Raw genomic sequence first — 27,582 nt, forward strand, 5'->3', positions numbered from 1 at the left:
ACCACCGAAACCACAAAAATACGAAAAAATATACAGAGAAGAAGGTGAGTGAAATAGAGAAAAAGCGAAAACAGAAATCAGAAGAGAGGGAGAAGAAGCAATCCTACGAGGAGAGAGAGAGGTAGAGAGGAATGACAATGGACAGAGAGAAGGAGAGAGAGGTTGAGCTAGAGAGCGCAATGTACACCAACTGTTTGTTATTAGGGCTCGATCCAGCGATCATCGGTGTGGGAGGCAACAATGGTACCCCTCGAGTTGGGCTTTTCCGCCATTCCAACCCTAAATTGGGTGAGCAGCTTCTTTATTTCATATTATCTTCACTGAGAGGTCCAATTCAATCCGCTAAGGTACTATAACTATCTCTAAAGATCTCGACCCTCCTTTTTTTTTTGAATTTTGTATTGGATTATTCTGGTTCTCTAATCTCGAGATCTTGCAGGATTTCGATAAAGTTTGGCCGATCTTCGATTCTGCCCAGTCCCGCGACTTTCGTAAGGTGAAATTCTCTAACATTTTTAATGATTCACCTATCAACAAAATTACATGTTTAAACTTCGTCGGTTCGTCCGTGTTGGTTGGTTTGAAATTATTGATTCTGACATTTTTTTCCTTAAATAAAATTCATTTTTGTTTGTTTTCCCCAGGTTGTGCAGGGGATTATAAATGAGCTCGAATCACAGGGGGCCCTTCCTAGAAGCAATTCAAGGGTTTCTTCACTCGCAACTTGTTGTGGGCCGAGGTTGGTTATTTCTTTTATTTTTATCTGTCATACATTATTGTTAGTTTACTACTCTCTTTGTTTTCCATGTCTTTAAAGCATTAATTCAACTATAAACTTTCATTTTTTTTAATATTGTCACTTATTGCGAATGTCTCCATGATAGACATTCCTTGCTTCTGTATGAGCTGTCTTTGGGGTTTTGAGAAATTATAAGCTGCTCCTGGTTAAGTATTGACATTGAGTTTTGCTTCTGGCGCTATTAAGTGTTTCGTGGAAGCTACTGAATTAAGTTAACTCTAAATGTTTTCTACGCGTGATTGTGAAGTGAACCCGATCTTGTGCATAAAGAGGTTACTCTTTGATTGGCACCTGAATACTTTTTTCATATAAAAGAAACTCTTAGCTGGACCAGGACTTTTGCTTTAGGTCTCCTGGTTGACAGAAATTCAAGGTGAGAAACTTGTTCTTGGACGGTGATTTCTACTCAGCAAGGTGTACTGGGAAACAATAGGGATTCATAGCATGTTATAAAAGTGGGAGTTGATGAGTAGGTATTTTATCACAATGCCTTCGGTAATGTAAGGTTAGAGTGATGACCACCATAACTATGCTTTTGATAAGTCTTGAACTTTGTCTCTTTAATTGATCAAGTTGCACGGGAATGGTATACTACACATGGAAACATGGCTTTTGAGAGTTTCAATCATTCAACATAAGGGTGCTTGCTGACTGCTGTACTCTATGGAAGATATTAATGGGTTTCCAATTGTCTCAGGAGTGGTAGTGGTAGAGATAACTAAGTTTGTATTCCATATTTGATAGTACATGAATACTTATTTTTTTCTGCATATTTTGTGCATCCATTTATTTTGCGTTTGATGTTTGAAGGCTAAGATCTATTTATAGGACGCTAATCATTGAAACGAATTATAAGAATATTTTGCGGTCTCACTGCATTTATTTCCTTTTCCTACTTATCTTGGTGGTTCTTTGTTATTTAGTTTTTCTGGTCTTGGTGTGCATCTGATTATCACTCTTGAGTTGTCTTGAACATTTCATGCAGAAGTGGGCCTTGTTACGAACCAGATAAATATATTTTTTATATTATTGGGAGCTAAAATTTATTGTTTAGCATTTTCCTCCCTAGAGACTAAACTGTTTCTGGTGAAGTTAAAGCGTTGTCTAGATGTAACTTAAGTGATTGCCTAGGCGAACCATATGGTCGGCATAGATATAAACTTCTAACTGGGGCCAAATAACTTGTTATGCTTCCTTATATATTAATGGGTTTATGTTATCCCATTTACAGTTGACAGGAGTAAATGTAGGGCTAAAAATTAGGACTCATAATCTTTTCGTGTATGTTGTGTTTTTCCATTGAATCATGGTGGTTACCTGAGACTAGTATAAGTTGTCATTTGACCATGTATTAATTTAACTTGTGGTTCAATAGTTTATAAATAACTATTATAAAATATGATTTTCAAAAAAAAAAGCTATTGTAAAATATGTGTGTATGGTTATATACAGTATGTTATGTATGGTTATATGCAGACACTATAGAGTATGTATATACTTTTTTACTGATTGTGATGCCTATGTCTGGTAGGCATTGACTTGCCTTGCCATGCCAACATGCCTAGGAGTTGTCTAGCTGCCTCTGCTTTTGTACACACTAGTTGTGTGTGCTTTAATTTTTATAAATGGTCCTCAGGTTTTTCATCTTCTGTTTCTTTGTTATATATTTGTATGTACATGCATGTATATTTCCTTTAAGGCTATGTTTGGTTTAAAGAAAAAAGTAGAGAAAGGAAGGGAAAGGTAGGAAACCTTTACAAACCTTGTATGGGTATCCCAACCTTTCCCTTCCTTTTTCTACTTTTTCCTTCAAACCAAACACAACCTAAGTTCATCACTATGGCTGTGCTGCCTCCACTTTTGCACACACACAGTTGTGTGTGTGTTTTACTTTTTATAAATGGTTCTCAGTTTTTTATTTTCTTTTTCTTTGCTGTGTGTCTGTGTTTGTTTTTTACTTTTTAATGGTTATCATTTTTTTTTTTCCATTTCCTGTTACTTTGTTATATATTTGTATGTACATGTATGTATATTTCCTTTAAGTTCATCACTATGGCCATGTTTGCGTGCATGTCATTTTCTGTTTCTTTGTTATATATTTGTATCTGCATGTATATATATTTCCTTTAAGTTCATCACTATGACCGTGCTGCATCATTGAAGTCCTTAGATTTTGCAATGCATGTTGATAATTGGTATAGTATAACTAAGGAAGATGTTTCATATGGTGACTGCAGATTTGTTGAGCTTTTATGGCAGCTTTCTTTGCATGCTTTACGAGAGGTTCATAGAAGAACATTTGCGGCAGATGTAGCTTCTAATCCATTGCCTGCTTCATTGACAGATGTAGCATTTTCACATGCAGCTACATTGCTTCCTGTGACAAAGGTACTCTTGATTTATTTCACTGCTTAAAGTTTTCATGACCTCTCTATGTTACTAGTATTACATAGTTGTTTATTATCACTTTATTTTTTAAATATATATAATAAGAGCCACATATGAATATGTCATGTCTATTAAGTTTTGTTTTCATAACGGATGTTTGCTTCTCCTTCAATGAATATCTTAAGTACATTAGGAACCTAAGTTGGGGTAGTGAGTAAACATATTATTATTTGCTAATTTAGTCAAAGTAAGAGAGAGGGGAGTTGGGGTTGGAAAATTGGAGTAAATAACTTCAGATTTCCTTAGCAAATGGCTATGGAGATTCACACTTGAGCAGGACAATTTGTGGGACAATGTCTTTGGTAGCATCCATGGTTGGGCTGTTAATGGATGGGAAGTTAAATTTTGGGAAGACCTCTTGTAGGGAGACAGACTGTTGAAATATCATTTCTCTATTATCTATTCCATCTCCTCGCACAAGTATAAGCCCATCTCCCACTTGGCCTTCTTTTCTAATATGATAATTTCTTGGGATTTGGGTCAAAGGAGGTTTAAGGGACTTCAAACATGCTAAAGCAATCAACCTCGTTAATCTTTTGGAGGAAGTGTTTCTTGATCCCTTAAAACATGACTCTAGGCTTTAAACCCTCTCTGCTTTAGATTGACTCTTAAGTTCTTTGATCTTTTAACCCTCTCCTGTGCAGGTTTTTCTGGTAAGATCCATTTGGTATCAAAACAGTTCTGCTAAAGATTAGGGTATTTTGTTGGGAAGTATTCCATGTGGCCTTAATTAGTACCTTTCACCTCATAAATTCTTTCTTTGTGATGCGACCATGGAATCTACATTTTGTATGCTAATCTCATGCCCATTTACTTCCTAGTTTCTTGGTTTGGTTTTTTGCTCTCTTTTGTTGTAAGTGGTTCTTTTCTGGAAATGTTTAAAGCCTGTTTAAGACTCATTCTTCAATCAAGAAAAAAAAAGAAAGATCTTGTGGAGGTGCACAAGGATATTTGGGTGGGTTCAAAAACTGATACGTATTGCATGATACACACTGATACGTTGTGATATTTTGAACCCTGCAGGTATATTTAATGAATAAAAGTTATCTGAGGATTCAATCATAGAAAATATTTCCACAGAAGTTTACTGATAAAAAAATCCATAGAAGTGGTTAGTGGGGTTAAAACATTGGAGTTATTTTGAACCATATTCTAAGAATGATAACCTTAGAGGATAGTAGATAGTGGCTAATTCCTCATCTTTAGGAACACAGGTATGGCCTCCACGGTTCCACTAGCTATGAGCTAAGTGAAGCTTAACTTTATTGGTTGTAGCTTGGGCCAAGGTTCAAAGTATCGATACGATACGCATTTCGGCTGTATCGTATTGGTACTTAGAAACGGCCGATACACACTTTTTTTTTTAAGTTTTTTTTTCAAAGTTTGGTTTTTTGGGAAGTTTATAAGATGTTTTTTATTATTAAAAAAAGTTGGGGGGTCCGAAACTCCTGGAAACAGGCGTTTCGGACCGTATCTTTTTCAAAAGATACGATATGATACACCCGATACGGGGTGCATCGTATCGATACTTTGAACCTTGGCTTGGGCAGCCTGGGTAATTCAGGCACTGGAGGAATTATTAGAGACAGTGAAGGGGCAGCTTTAATCCTCTATTTAGGCCCCTAAGCCCCTTTTGTGTTGGGGATTCCACAAGAGACAAACTGTTTACTGTGTTACAAGGATTCAGGTTGGACAAAAGGTGCATGAGGAACATGGTTGTAGAAGGAAATTCTAAGGTTTGATAAAAAAAAGGAGATTCAAAGGTATGGTAGGCTGGCTGAAAAATGATAGGCAACGAATGCTACAATATTATCAGACATTCAGAGAGTTCCTAGCAAGGGAAATGACTCTTGCTATTAGATGATAGATCATTCAGCAAATAGTATTGCTAATTCAATACCAAAGCGAGGGATTACTAGGGAACAACTGCTCTGGGGGTAATCAGTTTGTTGAGCAAAAATTAAAATTGGTGTTTAGGTGGCAATTGCTAGCCTAACAAAGGATACCAATGCTCACTGTACATAAAATCTTTTACCACAATCAATAAAATTTCAGAGTTAATACAAGGAATTTAGTCAGAATGTCAGATATTGTAATTTCAGTCCTTTTTGTTTTTTTGCATGAAGTGGCCACTCTCAGACTCGAACCTACGTTCTCATGCTTGACAGCCCGAGTTTTTACCATTACACCAAGTAATGGTCCCTATCAAAGTTTGCCTAGAAAACAAAATGTAGTGATTCAAAGAAGTTCAACATTGTATTTTTTGATGGTCCTCTCCCCTGCCTCTCTTTATCTAGTAAATCACATATTCATCTTTATATTAAAGCCAAGTATGTCAAAACCATCTTTGGTTGCTGGCTAGCTCTCACTGGAGCCTTCTATGTATAACAGGCTCGGATTGCACTTGAACGAAGGAGGTTTCTTAAAAATGCAGATACAGCTGTCCATAGACAAGCCATGTGGTCGAACCTGGCTCATGAAATGACTGCTGAATTTCGTGGTCTTTGTGCCGAAGAGGTAGAGGGTAACTTCTTGACATTTCTTTCGGGGGCCTGAGGTCTATATTGAATTTTCTGCTTAGAGGTTATGGTTGTATCAATTGTTCTTACATCAAAATTTCCCTGATCCTGGAAGTCAGGCTTATTTACAGCAAGAGTTGGAAAAACTACAGGACTTGAGGAACAAAGCAAAGTTGGAAGGGGAACTATGGGATGATCGCGTCCCTGGTTCCTTGGGTCAGAATTCACATTTAGTCTCCAAGGCAACTCGTCTGTGGGAGTCTTTATTAGCTCGCAAGAGTAATTATCCAACTCTTACTGTTTTGAACTTTTTGTATCAGTAACAGATTAGTGATTGTATTATTTGCAATACAAATAGAGTACAACTTGATTTGTGCCAAGCACCCATTCAGGTATAGGCCCCTTGGCCATCCCAATTTGAATATCTTTCTAATTTGTGCATTTTACAAGGGATTTCCTTCTGAAGCCACCCAACAATACAACTGATTTCTGCCTAACTGCCTTACTGTTCTGAATCTTATGATACGGCTTTCTTTTTTCATACCCTTTTCTTGTTCACTGTCATAATAGTAAGTAGCCAATCTGATAGTTCAAATTATTGTGCATGATTCTCTCAAGAGAAATCTGTTAAATGGAGCTTCTTTTTCATGCCCTTTTTCTTGTTCACTGTCATTATTGTAATTAGTAAGTAGCCAAACTGATAGTTCAAATTATTGTGCATGGCTCTCTCAAGAGAGATGTTATTAAATGGAGCTTTTTTTGGATGTTTTACATGTATCGCAGTATTGCTTTGCATGTGCTTCATTTAGCATTATGAATGTTGACTGAAACATTGTAATTTTGACAATGCTTTTTTGATTCTATACACCTTCACATTTTGTGTAAATAGCACTTGTAGTTCTTTTTTTTTTGGATAAGCAATGGTAAGATTTTATTAATGAAAACACCCACACTGCTCCAAAAAGCAGTTGGCATAAACAGGTACAAACAAGCTACCAAAGCTGCAAGCCCAGCTCCTGCCACAAGAAGCCCTATAGACAGAATTAGAAGGAAAAAAACGAAACACAAGTTAAAGATTACAAGTTTACAACCTGGTCCTGGATAGCCCTATTCAAGATGATTTTTTTTGCCACTCCTGCCCTAGCTAGAGAGTCCGCTAGATCATTAGCACTTCTAAGCACCCATTTGAATGAGCTATTCAATAAGAAGCCCAAATGTTGTGCTTGTCTCACCAGTGGTCTAACCTTCAATGGAATCAAATTCTGTTTTCTCATCCAACAGATTTAATTCCTATGCACATTATAATGGCCAATTCTTTTTTTTTTCTATACTTAACTTTTTTAGGTATTACTGTATTACTTTAGATCAATGATTTTTGGTGTGTTCTTATTTTGGTAAAGCCATAAAGGGGGGTGCCCTCAAACAGAAAGAACAAAAAAAAAAAAAGAGCTTGAATTTATAGGCGGACTTTGAGGGAAATTGAGAAGTTAGCAAGGAAAATGGTTGCAACATTCAGATGGGTTAAAAGAACTGCTAATGGGAGGCAGATTCCTTGGCCAAACAAGAGGTTAACAGGGAGCAGTATTTCTGGGCAGAATTGTAAAGGTCTAAAGATAAAAATGGGTGGTCGGGTATCCAGACCCAGTCTGGTTGTAATGTAATCACTAACTCAATAATTAATAAGAATGCTTTTTGCTGATAAAAAATGTCTCTGTTGTAAATAGTCTAAAGATAAAATTTGGGTGGTTGGGCATCCAGACCCAGCCTAGTTGTAATGTACTGATCAGCTCAATAATTAATAAAAATGTTCTTTGCTGATAAAAAATGCCTGTGTTGTAACATGGGTATCAGTTAGAGTGGCAGCCAAAGTCTATACTAATATACTTTCAGTTTTTTATTCTTCTGTGAGGGTAGGTTATCACTCTTCTATTTTAGCATATCATTTTTGTTTAGGCCTTTTTGTATAAGGTTCTGGATGGCCAGAGTGTGATCTTCCTTTTTGTTGATGTTTCTTTGTTATTTGGTCAGGACTGTGCACGAAGCATATACAATCCTTGCTAATATTATAGATGATTACTTTAAAAAAAAGTATATATAGTCATAATGACATGGCAAGAAGTTTCACCAACCCAATTATGATATTTTATAGCTCCTTTTGCTTGTCAGGCGTCAACCATCTACCCATCCATTCTCTTTTATTCTATCAGTAACAAATATTTTTTATTAACATGGAAATAAATGTACAGAAAAGAAGCTAAGGGTTTTTATTGTTCAGTCCACCTCATAATTTTTTATGAGTTTGTACGGTTGGGAGCAGTGGCAGGTAGGGGAATCCATCACAATTTGGGGGGGGGGGGGGGGAGTAGCATAGGTGGTGGGTTTGGGACAACACGTTTAGAAAACCAATAAAAAATTCCGAGGGCGAGTACATCATAAATTTCCCAAGAATATGTTATCTATAAATGAACTGATTTCAAAGTCAAAACTTGATCTTGATTATATGAAAAATTGTGTATACACACACACACACACTTGAAACGAAAGTAATGTCCCCATGCTGGTACTATCTATTCAGGTTCTTGGAAGGGCTGGATTGGATATGGACCTAACCCTTTGCATTCTTTTTTAGGCACAAAGTAGCAGCTGGCTTGAACCCATGTTCTCACACTTTCCAGCCTAAGATTTTACCATTTCACCAAGAAATGGTTATACTGTATGCCATAGTAGAGTTAATTATGGTACACCATAATACAAAGTGATAATGTAAAATTTAGAAGTATTAATTACGATATTGATAATATAGTTGAAAAACCAAATTTAGAAAGGGAATAAAATATAAATTTATTAAGTGGGATGGACAAAACAATGCTGAAGAAACGAGGAAACAACTATTTGTCTTGCCGCTTGTTGATTTAAGCAATTAGATGTGAGTTTTTACTAGATGCATTTTTATTTTATTAATAAATTTCTGAGAAACAGTAATAATGGCAGGATTTAAAATATGATCAATGATATGATTTGATTTAGTTTTCTTTATGTCTATGATAAGAGTAGAATTTAAGACATTGCTCTAGGGCATCACAAACCAAAAAGGTTGCACCTAAATGGATGGGCTCAGGGCTTACCTGAGGTGCAATGTCGAGAAGCCCTTGGAGATCAATTTTGGTTTTATTGCTTACCTTCATGCAAAACATAAGGTATGATGTGGTTTCAGGGCAAGGTGTGAAGTTTTGGGAAGATACTTGGTGGGGAGGCTCTCCTTTTTGTTAAACTTTTCTGAGAATTTATAGATTGTCCAATTCTAAAAATAGATTTTGCGGATTTGGCAACCTTGGGAGAGAATGGTTTAGTTTAGGACTTGGGCTTAAGAAGGCCTTTAAGGGATCTTGAATGTGTTGGTTTCTCTTGTAACCGTACTTGAAAACTTTGATTTGTCTTTGTTGGGGAATGATGAGAGAATTTGGTTCCCTAATACCAATGGCTGTTTTACTTGTGCCTCCTTTTTTTAAATCCTTATTACCCCTTACAAAGTCTCAACCATTCCTGGTTAAGGAGGTTTGGTGTAGCCTGACTCCCCCTAAAGTAAAGATTTTTTGTTGGGAAGCTATCAACCAAATAATCAACACCCATGAAAGGCTTAGTTGTTTAAGGTGAAACCCAAAAACAAAGGAAGAAGAAGAGAAAGGAGGAGAAGGGAGAAGAAGAAATGTTACGAAGGTGTGTCTCAAGTTACTGTTTACACCAGAGACAAGGTTTATAATGTTGCTGAAAGTGCAAGTTTGCTCGCCCTTGGGTGCCCAAATACAAAGAAGAAATGAAAAACCAAAAAAATCCCTTTCGTCATATTGCATATTCTCAACACTCCTCCTCTAGCTGAGGATAGATATCTATCATGTCCAGCTTGCCTAGGTTACTATTGAGCTTTGGCTTGTGAACTCCTTTAGTAGAGCAGTTAACAAGTTGATCCTCAGATCTTACAAAAGGCAGGCAGACTTCTCCACTATCAATTTTCTCTTGGATGAAATCCCTATCCATTTCAATATGTTTTGTACGATCACGTTGAATAGGATTATGAACAATGTTTATAGCTACCTGATTGTCACAATAAAGTCTCATAGGATTTTTTTTGTTGGGATTCCCATTTCTTCTAACAAGATCTTCAACCATAGTAACTTTGAAACCCCATGAGCCATTGCCTTACATTCTGCTTTCGTCCATTGACCTTGCCCAATTTGCATATGTGTAGGCCTCAATCTTCAACTTTCCATGATTGGAGTATAAAATTCCTTTGCTAGGACACCCCTTCAAGTAAGCAAGAATCTTGTTGACAACTTGCATGTGAGAGGTTCTGGGCTTATGTATATATTGACTAACCACATTGACTGCATAGGATATATCTAATCTTGTCAAACATAGATAGAGAAGACGACCAACCAATCATTGATAGACCTCTCTATTTGGAAGAACATCTCCATTTGTGGCATTCAACTTGTGGTTGGGGTCAATTGGGGTTTACACCCCAATTTTCCAACATCCTGGAGCAAGTCAAGAACATATTTTCTTTGAGAAATGAAAATACCCTTCTTTGATCATGCTGCTTCAATTCCCAAAAAGTATTTAAGATCACCAAGGTCCTTGATTTCAAACTTAGAGGCAAGAAAAGATTTCAACTAAGAGATTACAGAGATGCCATATCTTGTCAAAACAATATCATCTACATAAACTATTAGCATAGTCACCCCATCATCATGCCTTCTTATGAACAAAGTATGATCAACCTGGGATTGAGAGAACCCAACTGCCAAGATTGCTCTTCTGAATCTATTCAACCAAGCTCTAGGAGTTTCTCAAACAAGGACAGAACCTTGGCAAACCTATTGGATCTAATACTTTTAAGGGCTGTCCATTGGCTAAAATCTTTGGAGCTGTTCTCAGACTTTCCTGTGGCTGACTTATTAAGAAATTGGAAAGAGATAGCTACTTCTGCTTTGCGTAAGAGGACTCCTAGTCCCTCATGGTCCCCTCCTCCCTTTGGATTTATAAAACTGAATTTTGATGGCAGTAGTTTGAGGAATCTAGGGCCTTCTGAGATTGGGGGAGAGTTCATGAATGAGGAGGGGGTTGTTATTGCCTTGTTCTCTGGAAGGAATTCAAAGAGGAAGGGAACTAAATATCAGACGTTTGGCCTTGGAAGGTGACTCGAAGGTGGTGATTAGCTGGCCGAAGGAAGAGGACAGTGGCTTGTGGAGCTATAACAATGAAAAGAAAAAATTCTGTTGGTTGGGCAGAGACATTGAGATACACTATAGCTGGGTGAAGAGGTCTGCCAACTCATTTGCAGTTGGGCTGGCCAAGCAGGGGGTGAATAGGGAGGCTATCTTTTGGGCTAATTATTAACTTTCTGTTATTGTATTCTGTTGATGGGGAGTTGAGACTTTTTACCTCCCCTATTGTATCTAAAGCTTCATAAATATTCACATCATTAATAAAGTTCTATTGTTATTGATAAAAAAAAACCAAGCTATAGGAGATTGTTTGAGTCCATACAAAGACTTTTTTAAGTGACAAACCTTTCCCTCACCATTAGGAAGGCTCTCCTGATGGTAGGTCCATATAAACTTCCTCCTTTAGGTGTCCATTAAGAAAGACATTTTTCACATCCATATGATATAAAAGGTAAGAGAAGTGTGCCACAAGAGACAAAATCACATGGATAGAACTGATTTTAGCTACTAGAGCAAACATTTCCTAATAATTAGTGCCATAAGTCTGAGTATACCCTTTGGCTACTAGCCGTGCCTTGTTTCTTTCAAGTTTCAACAAAGCCATCAATCTTGTGTTTAACTATGTACACCCACTTACATCCAAGTATAGATTTATCCTTGGGAAGAGAAACAAGCTCCCAAGTTTGGTTCTTTATGAGGGCATCCATCTCCAGGTTCATAGCTTCTTTCCAATGAGGTGATTGCACTGCCTTTGTAACACTATGGGGAGTAGAAACAGAAGAGATAGCTTAGATATATGCACAATAAGAGGGTAAGAGAGCATCATAAGAAACATAATTGGTGATGGGATAGTTGGTGCACTTTCTCTTTACCTTGCGGATGGTAATGGGAAGATCAAGGTCAAGATCAATGATAGGAGCATGAGTAGGTTCAAGAGGAGTAGGATCAAGGTTACTTGAGTTTGGGTGTTTAGATTGTTATGGACATTCAGCATTAAGAGCCTCCTTTTTCTGCCGCCTGATAAAAAACTGTTGCTAAGACCGAGGACGAGATACATAGGAGGGGGAGGAGGAGGAGGTGAAGGAATGGTAGTAGAAGATGGATTGGAAGTAGAAAATGAGTCTGGAATAGGAAGATAAAAGGGAGTCCAATCTTCACTAACATTCTCCCCCTAAAGATAAGGACAAGATGACTAGAAAAAGGTGGAGGACTCGATGAATGTAACATCCCTAGAAGCTTCCATTCCTTAACTAGGAATAACTTTAAGAGTCACAAAGAGTTCCAATGCACCACCGGCACACAACAAGGCCAAGGGAAGAGCCAACACATGGCTAAGAAGCAACAACAGCCCCAAGAATAGTCTGGGTGGCAAAATATAGGAAGAAGAAAACCCCCCAAAAAAATTTATAGTGTTCAAAAAATTACGAGACTCACTTCCCGTCTTCCTAGAAATATAAAACGAGCCAAATAAAATTGGTTTGTGGGAGAAAAACTCCATTAAAGGTGCTGAAACAACCTCAAAAGGGTAGCTCATTGGGCTGTGATTCGTGGGGAATTTCAAGGTGTTTCTATCAATGATTTGCTTAGGGAGTGGCAGGTGGTGACAGATTTTCAGATTAGGAGACAACAATGGGTGGTCAATTGGTCCCCCCCGATATAGAGATGTTCAAACTCAATTCTGACAGCTGCAGCCTTGGAAATCCCTTGGGAGTGGGAGGGAATTGTTAGGGACCATGGGGGCAGTATCATTCTAAGCTTTTCAGGTCTGGCAGGCCAAGGGAATTTTTCAAGGGCCGAACTGCTGGCTTTGATTCAAGGTTTGAAGTTGTTTGCTAGACAGGATTTTAAGGAATGTGGAAGTGGTTACTGTCAAGTGGTTTTATGTTGGACGACAGGTCAAAGTGAAATCCCATGAAAATCCAGACCTCTAGTCAGACTGGCTCATGCTCTAGGTGCTGCATTGAATTCCTCATTCAAGTGGGTGCCTAGGAGTGCCAACATGATGGCTGGTTCTCTGGCTAAGCCTGGGGTTGGAGAAGTTTGTTTAGAATGGGGATGCCCAGGACCAGCTGCTAATTTGTAATAAATGAGTTGCTGTCATTTGTTTTTGTTTCTGCTGTTAGTTGTGGTGAGGCCTCTTTTGGGAGGCCCAATGTTGTACACTTCTCTGCATACTTTGTGTGCAGTTTGGTGTTTAATGAAATAAAAAAAAATTATCCTGTTTAAATAAGAATACTTGGTTTTTATTTCTATTTACAGGTCAACATGAAGTTCTTGCTTCAGGCCCTATTGAGGACTTGATAGCTCATCGTGAGCATAGGTAATTCTCTTTCACTCTTCCTCTTTTTTATGATCTTTGCATGGAATTTTACTCATCTCTCCATATAAATACACAACGTTCCTATCCAGGTACCGCATCTCTGGATCATCTTTGCTTGCAGCTATGGATCAAAGTTCCCAGGTTCCCTATACTGATATTTTGTCTATTCAACCTGGTGATCCAAGTTCAACACATGCAGATGATAGAGAACCGGTAGATGGGCCATTTATCAATGTCAATAGGGAAAAACAGAAAAACAGTGTAGATTCAACTCATCTACAAGCAAATAATGAAACCTATTCTCGAGTGGATGATAGAAGTGGAAGAGTCCATCCTGTCGTTGACATAGCAGAAGTTCTCAGGCGTTGGACACATGCTTTACAGCGTATTCATAAACAGTCACTTAATCTGGTAAGTCATTATTTTGTTTTATATTACTATTTTATTCCCACATAAGGATATGGCACTGAACAGCACAGAATGGCAAAACAGGATTCATGTGCCGAACCCTTATGGCTGGAACAAGGCTTAGGTGGTAATGATGATTCATTGATTCTATTCCCACCTAAGAAATATGATTATTATTCCTTTCTGGCGTTATCTGATTCTTCTCATGTAAGGTCACGACTGATAAAATGATTACAAACATATTATGAAATTTGAAAAAAGGTACAAAGAAGAGGAAAGCAAAAGCTTCTCACCCACGACATGTAGTTGTTTCTTTAATAAAGTTAGGCTGAAGGGGTCTTTTTCTTGGTTTCTGTTTCTTTTAATGTGTGTGTTTTTTTTTCCAGTTAGATATTCATTGGCTAAAGTAGTCCCATTCATCTTGCCATTTTAACTAAACATGTGTCTTAACTGTGTATGGGAAGGATTAGTTGTGTTGTTTGGTGAGTTTCCCCGAACAACCCAGGAATCTTCTTCCACATGATAACCTATTTTAGGGACCCAAGGGGAACTCGTGAGTTTCTCCATTCTTTTCCCATGGGGTAAATTGAAAATTTGAATGGCTGCTATAATTTTGGCAAACTTCGAACCAAGGTATGCTACTGATATGGACTACAGTAGTGGATGCATAACTGATCTAGGGGATCCTATATATGATGGATGTTATGGATAAGGCCACATGATCATCCACACTGATCTTGCCTAGTAGTTTGGCTTTTCCAAACACTTGCACATGTGCACACATATTAGGACAACATCTTTGGACTAGTTTTATCCAGCTGTGTAGTGAGCAGTACCATATACATTAATAATGGATATGGTACCGAGGACAGAAAGGTGGAATAGGATGCTTGTAGCCGACTCTATATAGTTGGGACAGGATTAGATGATGATTTCCTGTTGGTTGGTATAAGACTAAAATATTTTCATTTATGATATTCCAAGTCTGTAACTGCAGTAAGGAATTATAGTTTAGCAGTTTAGAAAATCTATTATGTTAATATAATAAAAAAATTGATGCCCATAATATTGTAAAATGCTTTGTCTTGTAGCAAGCTGTCCCAAACAGGGAGAGTAGTGGACTAGCCACCATTGTCAGTATATCAAAAGGGCATGCCTATGTGCATAATAAGGTGCATTTTAAGGCACACGCCTTGCTTGAACTGGCAAGACAAAAGATTTAAACTCTCCACACTCTTAAAACAGATGACACACAAGGGCAGAGTAATTAAGCCTTCTGTCTTGTCTGGTATTGTCAATCTGTAGTGTAACCTCCTAGCAGAAAACTTCAACCTTTGGAGGAAAGGGACCCTCACAAATGGCTTTAGAAGGAAAAGATTGGAATAATAGGTTATTCTGGTAAGATGTTTTAAAAAATGAAGCATATGAAAAAACCCATTTTGGGTTGGACATCAAATTCCCTTGCCTACCCCAGATGGAGAGAGAAAAACACCTTTCAAATCTTCCAGAAGGTTCACGACTTCATCAATTTTGTAACCTCTCAATCCCAATTTCTGAGATAAACCCTCATATGCAAACGAGATCAATTTGGAAATAGTTTATTTCTTGTTATTGCACAAAGCAAAAGTCCTAGGATAGGTTTGACATGAAAGTTTATCCCCCACCATAGATCTTCGCAGAGTTTCATCAGACCCTACAGTGATCCCGTCTGATATTGCTACCAAATTGAGGTCAATTGAGCTAATATCCTTCGGGGGGCATTGCAAAATGGAACCTCTAGTAGGTCCTTAGTTCCAACTTTCAACCATTTATGTTAATGTCATATTTGCTCTTGACACCAAATCCTGTAAGGATTAGCTTTCAATAGGAAATTTCCACAGCCATTTACTCAGAAGAGCTGTATTTTTATCCCCTATTCTCTTCAACCCTAGCCCACTCTTCTTTTATCTTATACACCATTTCCTAGTTTGTCAGGTGGTGTTTTTTCTCCTGCCACAGAAATCCTTTATTACCATCTTCACAGAAACCCTAAAATTCAAAATAAAGTAGGCAGGGAGACTCAGGAATATGGATTTAATAATTGTGATTCTGCCCTCAAAGAACTCTGGGTTCTTCTTGCAAGTCACGTAATGAGCTGTAGTTGTGATAGGCTTGGATTTTTGTTTTTTTTTTTTTGGTATTGTTTTCTTTTTCCATAATCTGGTTTTCTTTGTTAGTTTTAAAATATTAACATGCTGTCACTCGCATATGATATTGTAGGCCAAGGCCAACGATGGAGAGGGTCCAGAACTTCTACGAAGTGATCATGATGAAGGTACTGGTGGCCATGCTGAATCTTTAGCAGCAACACTTGCAGAACATCGGCAACATTTAGCTAGCATACAGGTATTTAAACATTATTAGAGAGATGACTCTTGCAGCATGCAATTGCTGTAATCTTTGAAGTTTATTTGCTTCTTCTTTTGTGTTTTTTTTTAATCTTTTTTTTTTTTTTAAATTCAGTTGTTCCTTTTGCAGTTAAATGGAATTTTCCAATACCTTCTAGTTTCTTTACCCTTGTGGGTATAATTTATATGAGATCTGGGTTCTTAATGAAAGAAAGGATGGAACTTTTGTCTCTATCTAGTGTTATAGATCCTAGCATTTTTATGTAAGGTGGACTATGGCTTCTCAAGTTTGTTGGCTTCTCTGAGAGCTACAGAAATCTATTGAGCTTTGAGATGTTGTTGAGATGCTTACCAAGTAGTTGGCAACTTGTAATCTCTACTGGGCAAAGGATAAGTCCAATAAGGCTCACTTTTTAATATATGGCAATACGGTTTTGTGGTGTTTAAGGTCTTAATGAAGGTCTTTTTGAGAATTTGATGTATCTAGATGTACTTTTCTGGGAACAGCTGGATACCTTGTTTCTCTCATCAACTAGGAAATTATTCATAAATCTAGAGAAAAATGTTTCTCTTTTGTGGCAGGTGAACTTTTCAGGGAAGCACATTGTAAGGATTCTCATTTGGCTATTGAGTAACCTTTGTCTGTTGTAATCCATTAGGTTCATTCTTGCTAAGCTTTCTTATTTTATTAGTTATATTGTGAGGAACTGAGGGTACGAGGTTAGAAAAGGATCTACAGGTAGGGCTGTCAATGCATTGGATAGATCTGATAGAACCAGCCTGACCCAATAATATAGAGTGTGGGTGTAAATTATTTTTTGGTAATAAATCAAAAAGAAAATTTATTGAATTTAAAAAGAATGATACAACAAGGTGATAAGACATCACCCAACAAGACAAAGAGATCCAGATACTACTGTTCTTCTCTAAGGCCCTGTAGAGAACACTGATGTGGGCCCCACAGCTACGGTCCCACTGTGTTCGTAGGGTAGAAGGTGTTCTAGTCTTCCTAGGGTTAGCCGTTGGTCGTTTAGTTGTTTCAGTTGCTATTTATTTCAGTCTTATTTTGCTCTATTATGTTATGTAAAGACTAAGGGCAGATCTGTCCTTTCCATGTAATGAGCATAACCTATAAATATTAATTAAAGTGGCGACGGCAGAACATTAAGCTTCTGCTCCTCATTTCAACTCTTATGTTGTACTGCTTCTCCTCCCTCTTTCTCCTCTCTTCTCTTTACCTTTCTTCTTATTTTCGAACCTGAAATCCATTAGGGTTCAAAACTGATAACAGTCCTGAACTTCTACTTGGTATCAAAGCTAGGGTTTCTCATGTGAGTCTAGTCCAACCGACCACATGAGAACCATCTAAGGCTGGAAGCTGAGAAAATAGAGTTCGTTGACTAGTTCTTGGAGATCTCCAGAGGGTTTAACAGCTGTTTGAAGAATTGCCACAGTTGCGTGTTGGTGATCAGGAAGAATCAGAGAAGGCTAGGGTTCGGGTAATCTTGGAAGGCAGCGAACAACATCCTATTGTAAGTTTTTTATTTTCTGAGAGAAGTAATATCAGAGAAGATAGGTTGGACCTATCTAGCAAGGGCGGCTGAACCACTCTAGGGTTTTATCTTTCTATTCTCTAGGGTTTTGTCTTAACCCTGCGGAAAACCCTAATACTGGACTGAACCTTGTGATCTAATACTGCGGCAAACCCTAATAGTTCTCTCCTCAACATTGATCAGTTTTAGGGTTTCATATTAACCCTACTACAAGCCTTATTCGTACGGTACTTTCTAGAGTGTACGGCTGAGAATTTGCTTTTAGGACTGATTAAAACCCCAATTCGGCTTCAGCATATCAGATTGTTCTTCAAACTATTTTTTAGTTTTCTTTTGGGGTTTTTGAACTCTTCTAAGGGGGTGGAAACAGTTCGGACTGTTGCTGTTGTGTGTGGTTATTGGTTTCGGATCAGTTTTATACCTGTTTCATGCACATCTACTGTGAGTACAGATTGGTTCTATACTGATTTTGTGATTGTGGTTGATAGTCCAAGTGCTGTTTTGACTGTAGTAACCCTAATTTTGAGACTTTTGGTTCTTGACTGAAATGGAGTTTAAGAATCAGGTAGAAGGCAGTTTTGGGAACAACAGTTATGGTGGTGGTTCTGAGACAGGTTTTCAGATTACAACCGTAAGATTTGATGGATCAAACTATTTGGAATGGGCCCAATCAGCCATGATGGCTATTGGGGGAAGGGGAAAAGTAGGGTATCTCTTGGGAGATGTGACAGAACCTTCCAAGGGAGACCCTATGTATACCAAGTGGGTTCAAGAAAACTACTTGGTTATGACATGGCTGTGTAATTCTATGCAGCCTCATATCAGCCGAAATTACTTATGGGCAAAGACAGCCAAGGAGATATGGGATGTGATGAAAGAAACTTACTCCCAACCCCTTAATGTTGCCAGAGCATATGAATTGAAATGTGAGGTGAATACCCTTAAACAAGGAGAGAAACCTGTTTCGGTCTACTTCTCTACCTTGAAGTCCCTGTGGCATGAGATTGATCACTTAGAGACTCTTAAGTGGGAGAGTCCCAAAGATGCTCAGACCCATAGAAAGCACATCGAGACAAACAGAGTGTTTGAGTTTCTGGCAGGACTGAATTCAGAATATGATATTGTGAGGCAGCAGATTTTGACCAGAGATAGTGTGACCCTCTCTCAAGCATACTCCTTAGTGCACAGTGAAGAGACCAGGAGGAAAGTCATGATGCAACCTCAGTCGCTTACACCTGCCTTGGTAGCTGTCAAACCCAAAACAGGGGGTGATTCAGAGAGGGACAAAAAGAAGGAAGATAAAAGGGATGTGGTGTGTGAGCATTGTAAGAAACCTAAACACACAAAAGAAACATGTTGGAAGCTGCATCCACATTTGGTCCCGACAAAGTTGAGAAACAAAAAGGGTAATGCTCATGTGGCTGTGACTATTGATTCAACATCCTCGTCTGGTACAAGAGGCACACCCTTAGAGACCTTAGTTGCAGTTCGGGCTGCTCTAATACAGTTGAAAAAGGAAATTGGCAGTTCAGCTCAGTCACCGCAGTCATCATCAGCCCCTGCCACATCGGCCTTTGCACATTCAGGTACTCGAGCCTCAGCCTACCAATAGATTCAGGTGCATCCAACCATATGACTAGCTTGCCCTCATTGTTTACTACTTATCACTTATCTTCTGGTAGGGATAAAGTATCTATTGTTGATGGCTCTCTTGTCCCTATTTCTGGCAAGGGTGACATCAAATTGTCGGATACTATCTCCTTGTCATCTGTCTTGCATGTTCCTAAACTTGATACTAACCTTCTTTTCGTTAGTAGTATTACCAAACATATGAACTGCTCAGTAACTTTCTTCTCTAACCGATGTGTTTTTCAGGACCTGGAGACGAAGAAGGTGATTGGGATTGGCCGTAAGACGAATGGTATCTATCTGCTCGGGGAGAGTTCTCGTCGGGAAGAGTCAGTGGATAAGAAGTTACTTGTTTCTCAGGTTGTGAGTCCGGTTATGCTTTGACATAACCGATTGGGTCATTTGTCTTTTCGGTCCTTAAAGAGTCTGTTTCCTACTTTGTTTGAGTCTGTTGAGTCGTCTCAGTTGAAATGTGAAAGTTGTGAGTTTGCTAAGCATTGTAGAAACTCTTATTCATTGAGTAATAAAAGGAGTAATAGTTCTTTTGATATTGTGCATACTGATGTTTGGGGGCCATATCACATTCCTTCTATGGGTGGGTATAGATATTTTTTGTTATTTGTTGATGACCACACCCGGTTTTCTTGGGTTTATCTTATGCGTTCACGAGATGAGGTTCCTGCCCTAACCCAAAACTTCCACCAAATGATCCTAACCCAGTTTGATGCCAGGATCAAAGTTCTTAGATTTGATAATGCAAATGAATACTTTGCTAAGCCCATTGGCATCGTACCTTCTTAATCATGGGGTTATCCACTAGAGCACTTGCCCTCATACACCTCAGCAGAATGGGGTTGCAGAAAGGAAGAATAGGCACATATTGGAGGTGGCTAGAAGTATTATGTTTACCTCCAATGTCCCTATTCGCTTCTGGGGTGATGCTATCCTTACGACGGTATATCTTATTAATCGGGTTCCTTCCTGGATTCTTGATATGAAACCTCCTTTTTCACTTCTATACCCCAATGAGGAGTTGTTTACTATTCCTCTCAAAACATTTGGTTGTACCTGTTTTGTTCAGCTTCTCGGTCCCCATCACTCCAAGTTCGAACCCAAGGCCTCCAAATGCATCTTTCTTGGTTATGCACAAACTCAAAAGGGTTCTTGCTGCTATGATCCTGTCTCAAGGAAGAAGTTTGTATCCATGGATGTCACTTTCTTTGAGGAGACACCCTACTATTCTCGGGTCTCTCCTCAGGGGGAGAGTAGTGAGCGTGGAGATTTGGGTCATTTTCTTCAGGGGGAGTGCAGTGAGGGCAGGGTTAATACTTTTGGGGTTGTTCCTTTACCTATTCCATTGGGTGATGAGGGTTGTAGTAGCGAGGGTGGTCAGGGGGATCGGGAGTTGAGAGTCTATCACAGGCGATGTAGGTAGGTTGATCCCGATCATCAGCAGTCCCGACCAGCTCTAACCTCTTCTGCGGCTCCAAGTCCAGATATTACAGTTCCAGGGCCCACAGAGACTCCTTCCATTGTTGCTACCTCACCCCCTGCAGATGACCTTGACCTTCCCATTGCCATCCGTAAAGGCAAATGGCAGTGCACCACATCTACAGCTCACTGCATCTCTCGGTTTTTGTCCTATGATCGCCTATCTCCCTCCTACAGGTCCTATCTCACTTTCGTTGCTAATGTCCCTATTCCAAGAACAGTGCAAGAAGCCCTATCAATCTCGTAGTGGAGAGGTGCAATGCAAGTCGAAATGGATGCCCTGTTGAAAAATAATACCTGGGAGCTAGTTGACTTGTCCAAAGGAAAGAAACCAGTTGGATGCAGATGGGTATTTACTGTGAAGCACAATGCGGATGGTTCCATTGAGAGGTACAAAGCTTGGCTAGTTGCAAAAGGGTTCACTCAGACTTATGGTATAGATTACTTGGAGACATTTGCCCCGGTAGCCAAGATGACCACCATTTGGGTTCTATTATCTCTTGCAGCAAGCCACACTTGGCCTTTGTACCAAATGGATGTTAAAAATGCCTTTCTGAATGGGGACTTGCAGGAAGAGGTTTACATGCAGTTGCCTCCTGGATTCTATGATACAGAGGCAGGTAAGAAGGTCTGCCGGCTCAATAAGGCATTGTATGGTTTGAAGCAGTCACCTAGAGCTTGGTTCGACAGATTCAGACTAGCCCTTGGGAAGTTCGGTTATGTACAGGCCCAGTCAGATCATACATTGTTCATCAAGAGGGTGGAGTCATCTCTGACACTACTTGCAGTATATGTTGATGATATTGTGGTGACAAGAAATGACAACCATGAGATTGAGTCCCCCAAACAGCTCTTTCATCAAGAGTTTGAGGTGAAAGATTTGGGTACACTACGGTATTTTTTGGGTATTGAGGTTGCTAGATCTAAACAGGGGATCTTTGTCTCTCAGAGGAAATATGTTCTAGATCTGTTGGCGGAAACTGGAAAGCTGGGTGTCAAACATGCGGATACACCCATTGAACAGAACCATAGGATTAGTGCAGAGAGTGGGGAGCTGCTTGAAGACAAGGTTATGTTCCAGCGGTTAGTGGGAAAGCTCCTATATCTATGCCTCACTCGGCCAGATATCAGTTATGCAGTTAGTGTTGTCAGTCAGTACATGCATTCTCCTAGAACCACGCACCTTCTAGCAGCAAAAAGAATACTAGCATACTTGAAGAGATGCCTGGGTAGAGGTATACTGTTCAAGAACAATGGCCACATGAAGGTGGAGGTCTATACGGATGCCGATTGGGCCGGGAGTGTTGATGACAGAAGGTCTACCTCTGGATATTGTGCTCTTGTGGGAGGTAACCTAGTCTCTTGGAGGAGTAAAAAACAGAGTGTTGTCTCCCGATCTAGTGCTGAAGTTGAGTACAGGTCAATGGCTAACGGAGTGGCTGAAATTCTTTGGCTGAGATCACTACTTGAGGAGTTGGGTATTGAGTATGAGAAGCCCCTGATGCTGTATTGTGATAATCAAGCGGCTGTTAATATAGCACACAACTCGGTGCAGCATGACAGAACTAAACATATTGAAGTTGATCGACACTTTGTACGAGAGAGGGTCTCATCACAAGAAGTGTCTCTCCTGTACATCACCTCCAACATGCAGTTGATAGATATCCTCACCAAAGTTGTACCACGGAAGAAGCTAGAGGCGGATCTATCCAAGTTGGGAATGATAAACATTTATTCCCAACTTGAGGGGGAGTGTAGAGAACACTGATGTGGGCCCCACAGCTACGGTCCCACTGTGTTCGTAGGATAGAAGGTGTTCTAGTCTTCCTAGGGTTAGCCGTTGGTCATTTAGTTGTTTCAGTTGCTATTTATTTCAGTCTTATTTTGCTCTATTATGTTATGTAAAGACTAAGGGCAGATCTGTCCTTTCCATGTAATGAGCATAACCTATAAATATTAATTAAAGTGGCGGCGGCAGAACATTAAGCTTCTGCTCCTCCTTTCGACTCTTGTGTTCTACTGCTTCTCTTCCCTCTTTCTCCTCTCTTCTCTTTAACTTTCTTCTTATTTTCAAACCTGAAATCCATTAGGGTTCAAGACTGATAACAGTCCTGAACTTCTACTGGCCCAAAGGTACCAGCTTCCCAAATCAACAAAAGAAAACACCCAAAACAGAAAGCCCAAAGCCCCAGGAACTTTTTTTTTTTTGATCAATAACAAAAGTTTTCATTAATGAGAAAAAGTCAATTACAAGAGTCCCAGGAAATTAAAAAACATAATGACATAATCCTTCACCTAATACAACAAGTTGTCAAGTGAATCAAACTACAGACCCATCAAAAACCCACCAAAGAAAAGACATTCCTTCCAGATGACTCCTGCATAACTGTAATACTCAATTACTTAGCACCTCCTGAGTCTATACCAACACCCTTTTTGCTTCTCTTTGTGGCTTTCTTTGTTTTCTTCACCTTCTTTAGGGCACCATTCCAAATAAACCCCCTCTCAATCTAGCAAAAACTTTTGACACTTGGACAGCTTGCATACTCTTCTGGCTTCTAAATCTCCTTCCTGCATTAGGGTCTAGGGATTTTCTCAAGAACATGTGAGTCCTTATTGTGATCAATGATTTTTTCCATATCCAAAACTGCATTCTTCTCAAATACCGAGTCTGCTGCCAGCTCACCATCCATACGGATATTAATCCTTATATGTCTCAATTATAATTGGGTCAGTTCTGGTGGGTTTTGCTATTGTGTCACAATTACAATTGGGTTGATAGACCTTAACTGACTATATATATGTAATTACATTACTTTCTCATGGTGAACTTGTAATGTTATTATTTTAGCATATTGCAAAGATACTCCCAATCCAATACCTAGCTTTCTCATGGTGAACTTGTAATGTTATTATTATATTATCATACCCAAATGCGTCAATTTAATGAATGAGTATAGCTGTCAATCGTAATCACGTCTTCTTGGGTTAGACCCAATAGTCCCAATTAATAATTAGGTTAGTTCTGAGTCTCTTATTTACAGAATGTAGGTGGTGTTTGGTACTTTGGTAGATAGCCATTTTGTTTGGTTTCGGACCACACCATGGAAGACACATTCTTTTAAGCTGTGGAATGTTCTGAAACTGACCGAGTATATTTTGACAAAAATATTTATATTTGAGATTCCAATGCTTTGTGTAACACACTGGCTACCATAGTACAGAACACTACCAAAGGTCTGATGAGTTTACCTATCATTTGAAAAACACTGCAGTGGGGACAAATAGCCTGGCATGCACCAAACTTTTTACGTACATCGTACTGAACGAGATGTACTGAACATCCCCTTATTGGTTCAGTATTGGGTCTACTCGGACACGACCCGACCCACCCATTGACAGCACTATTTTGGAGGGAGAGGCATAAGATTGTTATAGATTCCCTAATTTATTGTCTTTCTGATCTCAATGAAAACTGAACACTATCTTTATTGCCATGCCTATGTGGGGTTTTTCTTGTTGAATTTGGCTTTTGTGGGAACTTTAGGGTCTTCAGAAAGGTTAATGTGTTTTATTTGGTTGATTGCCTGAAGGATGTCAATTTTTTATTATTTGACAGATTTTCCTTCTTTCTGCCTATACATCTATTACTGATTTGATTGCTCCAAATTCAGTTCTCAGTTTAACATTTTAATGTAAGTTCTTGAATTGTATTTGTAGTAGTTTATCTCATAACAATCTTAGTTCATTATTTTCATATTTGTTAAGGATACGGTGCATTTTTCATTATGCAGAATTAAGTCTATTGCTACGCAAGCATCACAGTGCTTTCCCTTCCCATCGTTAACTTTCTTGAAGATTAGGAATTAGACTCTGAAAGACTTTTCTTAACTTGTTTACTTGAATAGTTTCTTTGGAAGATTAGGAACCCAGTTTTCTGGTATTGGAAGGTCATTTGCCCTATGAGTTTATCAATGTATTTTGGTTCTGCTGTTGCTGCAATTAATTTTGGAAGGTCATTTGCCCAGTTTTCTTAACTTGTTTACTTCTGAGAGTGATATGATATACTGTATTTTTAGTCATTTTTAGAACTTATTTTCAAAGGAAACATCTACCGTGCAGGTGCTCATTAATCAACTCAAGGAAGTTGCTCCAGCAATAAAAAAATCAATTTCAGAGCTCACAGAAGAAGTGAACAATATTTCATCCACTCTACCTCCCATGGCTACATACTATGGCAGATCTAATTCACCCATCCAAGCTCAAAGTAGTGGAAGGACAGTGGTAATTGCTCTTTTAAATGTTTACTTTGACAGTGTCTTTTTCTTCTCTTAAATCATGTGACTAACTGAAAATCTCTGAACTAAGCAGGAAAACAGCATTGCTGAAGTCGCTGAGGTGACTTCAAAACTTTCTACTGTTCAGATTGAAAAAGTTCCGGCCACTTCTCCTGCTTTGAAACTCCCACAGTTATTTAGTCTAACCTCAAACTCAACTGGTAGAAGTGCAAATCTGCAAAAACGGCATGCTTTAGCTCCTCAAGCAAGTCAAATGGAGAATTTGTCTGAAGGGAAATCTCTGAACCAGCCTTTGTTTAATAATCATGTAGATAATTCACCACAAGGTTTGCAATCCTTTTTTGTTGTTACCCACCTTATGTCCATTTCCATGGTTTGTCAGTTTTCTGCTAAAGTTGAATAGCATCATAATTTTTGTTCTAGCCAGGGGAGTTGACTCTTGTTTTTGTTTCACAGAAAGTGATAGTAACTATGTCCAGAACTTGAGGAGATCTGTTCGGGAAGCTGCTCTTTCAATGCCTACTGTACAATTATGCAATACAGGCTCACGGGAGAGTAATGCCAATGATAGCTCAGAACATTTCTTTGTACCCCTTTCAGCGAGTTCATTTTCTTCTGTTGGCCTAGAAACCAAATCAGTTCCAACCAAGAATAAACAACTTGTTTCTCCACCAGACGCCTGCTTGCTTAAGAATAGTGCTTCCATTAGCCATGATGGGAGCAAGTATGAAGAAATGCCAAACATGTTGATTGAAACTGATTTTGATGACCATGTTAATGGGGTTCTTTCAGTTTCTGGTTCAAATTACGGTATTTCTGATATCCAAAAGACATTTTATGACTTGGAAGATACTCAGGATCAGGTCTTCTCTCCTCCGTTGCTAATGGAGACATCACTCTTAGAAGATTCATACGAGGATTTGCTTGGTATGTGAAATTTTGATCTTTTCAATGCTTTACGTGTCTCTATTCTAGTGTTCTTTAGTGTGTTTATGTTTATTGGAAAACCATATGATGTTTGGGTACTTCTATTAGGCATGACACACCATAAAGGGGTGTTTAGATTGCTTCTTTAATTATCACCTTTATTTTTTTCTTTAATTATTGTCTGGACGCACCTAGTTCAACTCTCAAATCATTTGGACCGGCACCTGATGTCTTCTCCCAGAAGTTTACCGTGTTGCTTTTCTACTTCCTAGGCACCAAACGGATATTTTTCTAGCTGTTAAGATCATATTTCTTTGGGGGGGGGGGGGTCTTCGGACGCTTATACATGGAGAAGTAACCTGTGCTTAATATGCAGAACTTTCCTTTATTGTCCGCTTTCTCCTTGTTCTATAAGGAGTTTTATCTTTTTTGTTCGTTTTACTCTGCAGCTCCATTGTCTGAAACAGACACAGCCTTAATGGAACGTTGAGGCTGAGCTTGGACCTGGTATCTATGATGGGCTTGGGAAGCATCTCAATCAATTCGAGTACAAACTGCAGTAACAGTTAGGTGCAATCGGTTATGCAGTGATATTGTTCATCTCTTGTCATTGGTTTTTGTATTACTTATTGTTTGTATTATTTTATTCTAAATGCCATTATCTCCGTTTATCTTCTCCATACTAATGAACAAGAAATTTTAAATTGTCCTATTTTTGAAGCTACAACTGTAATTACACTGGTGTACAAGGGAGCATGGACTAACACTTGGCTTCCATCTATATCTCCTGGGTCTTAAAGCCAGCCTGGATCAGATGTTTTGACTGGCTGACCGCCTGACCCATCACATTTGTCTATTAATGTGAACCAAAAACAGGGATGATAACGTCTGAGTTTTGTTGGTTCTCAATCCCTTGGGCCTGGGTGAGTGGGTGATCTGATAGGTGGAAATTTACCGCACCTACTGAGTCGATTCGGATTTATTTTTTTGCTGTTGAAAACAACTGATACCCGAACAGCGATTATTAGGTAAGTAGCCGGTATCCAAAAGATGGTTTCTTACTCCATTTGAATTGTACTGCACCTAGTGGAAATTGGAAGCTTTTTATCTGCGTTTATAATCTAATTCTCCACCTTTGGCACGTTTGTGATCTGAACTATGAACTTTCCCATGTCGATAGGTATTCGATGCCCAAATAGTGTGTAAGTGGGTTGCTAACTGAATAAATTAATTTCGCGTAGAAAAACTTAAAGGTTATTGAAGGAAACAACTTTTGTTTTGTTTTGCTTTGTTTTTTTTTTTTTTTTTTTGGTGAGAAGAGAGATCATTCATAAAACTCAGAATCAGATGAATACCAGTTTAAAGAGTTACAATCCACTCTATTGGTACAAGCTTTGCTAGCAAGGAAATGCGCTCTAAAATTTTTGAGCCGCGGCACATATCTAATACAGACTGAATTAAAAGAATTAAGCTCAGCCTTGATATCATCCAAAATCAACCAAATGTCTTTTTGGGGAGTAACCAAAAAAGCCACTGAGCTGCTTTGCCAAGTAAAGATTCGCCATGAAGGCACTAGCT

At 38.8% G+C, this 27,582-nt stretch overlaps 1 protein-coding gene across 1 annotated transcript; it reads left to right on the top strand.

Moving 5' to 3' along the window:
• On the top strand, positions 1 to 26,716 carry LOC104591628 (AUGMIN subunit 6-like). The gene is made up of 13 exons (XM_010250544.3): positions 1 to 347; positions 440 to 496; positions 645 to 739; positions 3,037 to 3,187; positions 5,639 to 5,764; positions 5,886 to 6,045; positions 13,251 to 13,311; positions 13,401 to 13,722; positions 15,979 to 16,104; positions 24,902 to 25,063; positions 25,151 to 25,403; positions 25,534 to 26,004; positions 26,454 to 26,716. Exons 1-13 carry the CDS (start codon positions 132 to 134, stop codon positions 26,492 to 26,494), a joined length of 2,241 nt encoding a protein of 746 aa, XP_010248846.1. The 5' UTR covers positions 1 to 131; the 3' UTR covers positions 26,495 to 26,716.
• The last annotated feature ends 866 nt before the right edge of the window (positions 26,717 to 27,582 follow it).

Source organism: Nelumbo nucifera, chromosome 4 (genome assembly GCF_055504915.1).
Source record: "Nelumbo nucifera cultivar China Antique chromosome 4, China Antique-T2T, whole genome shotgun sequence".
Classification (NCBI taxonomy): Eukaryota; Viridiplantae; Streptophyta; class Magnoliopsida; order Proteales; family Nelumbonaceae; genus Nelumbo; species Nelumbo nucifera.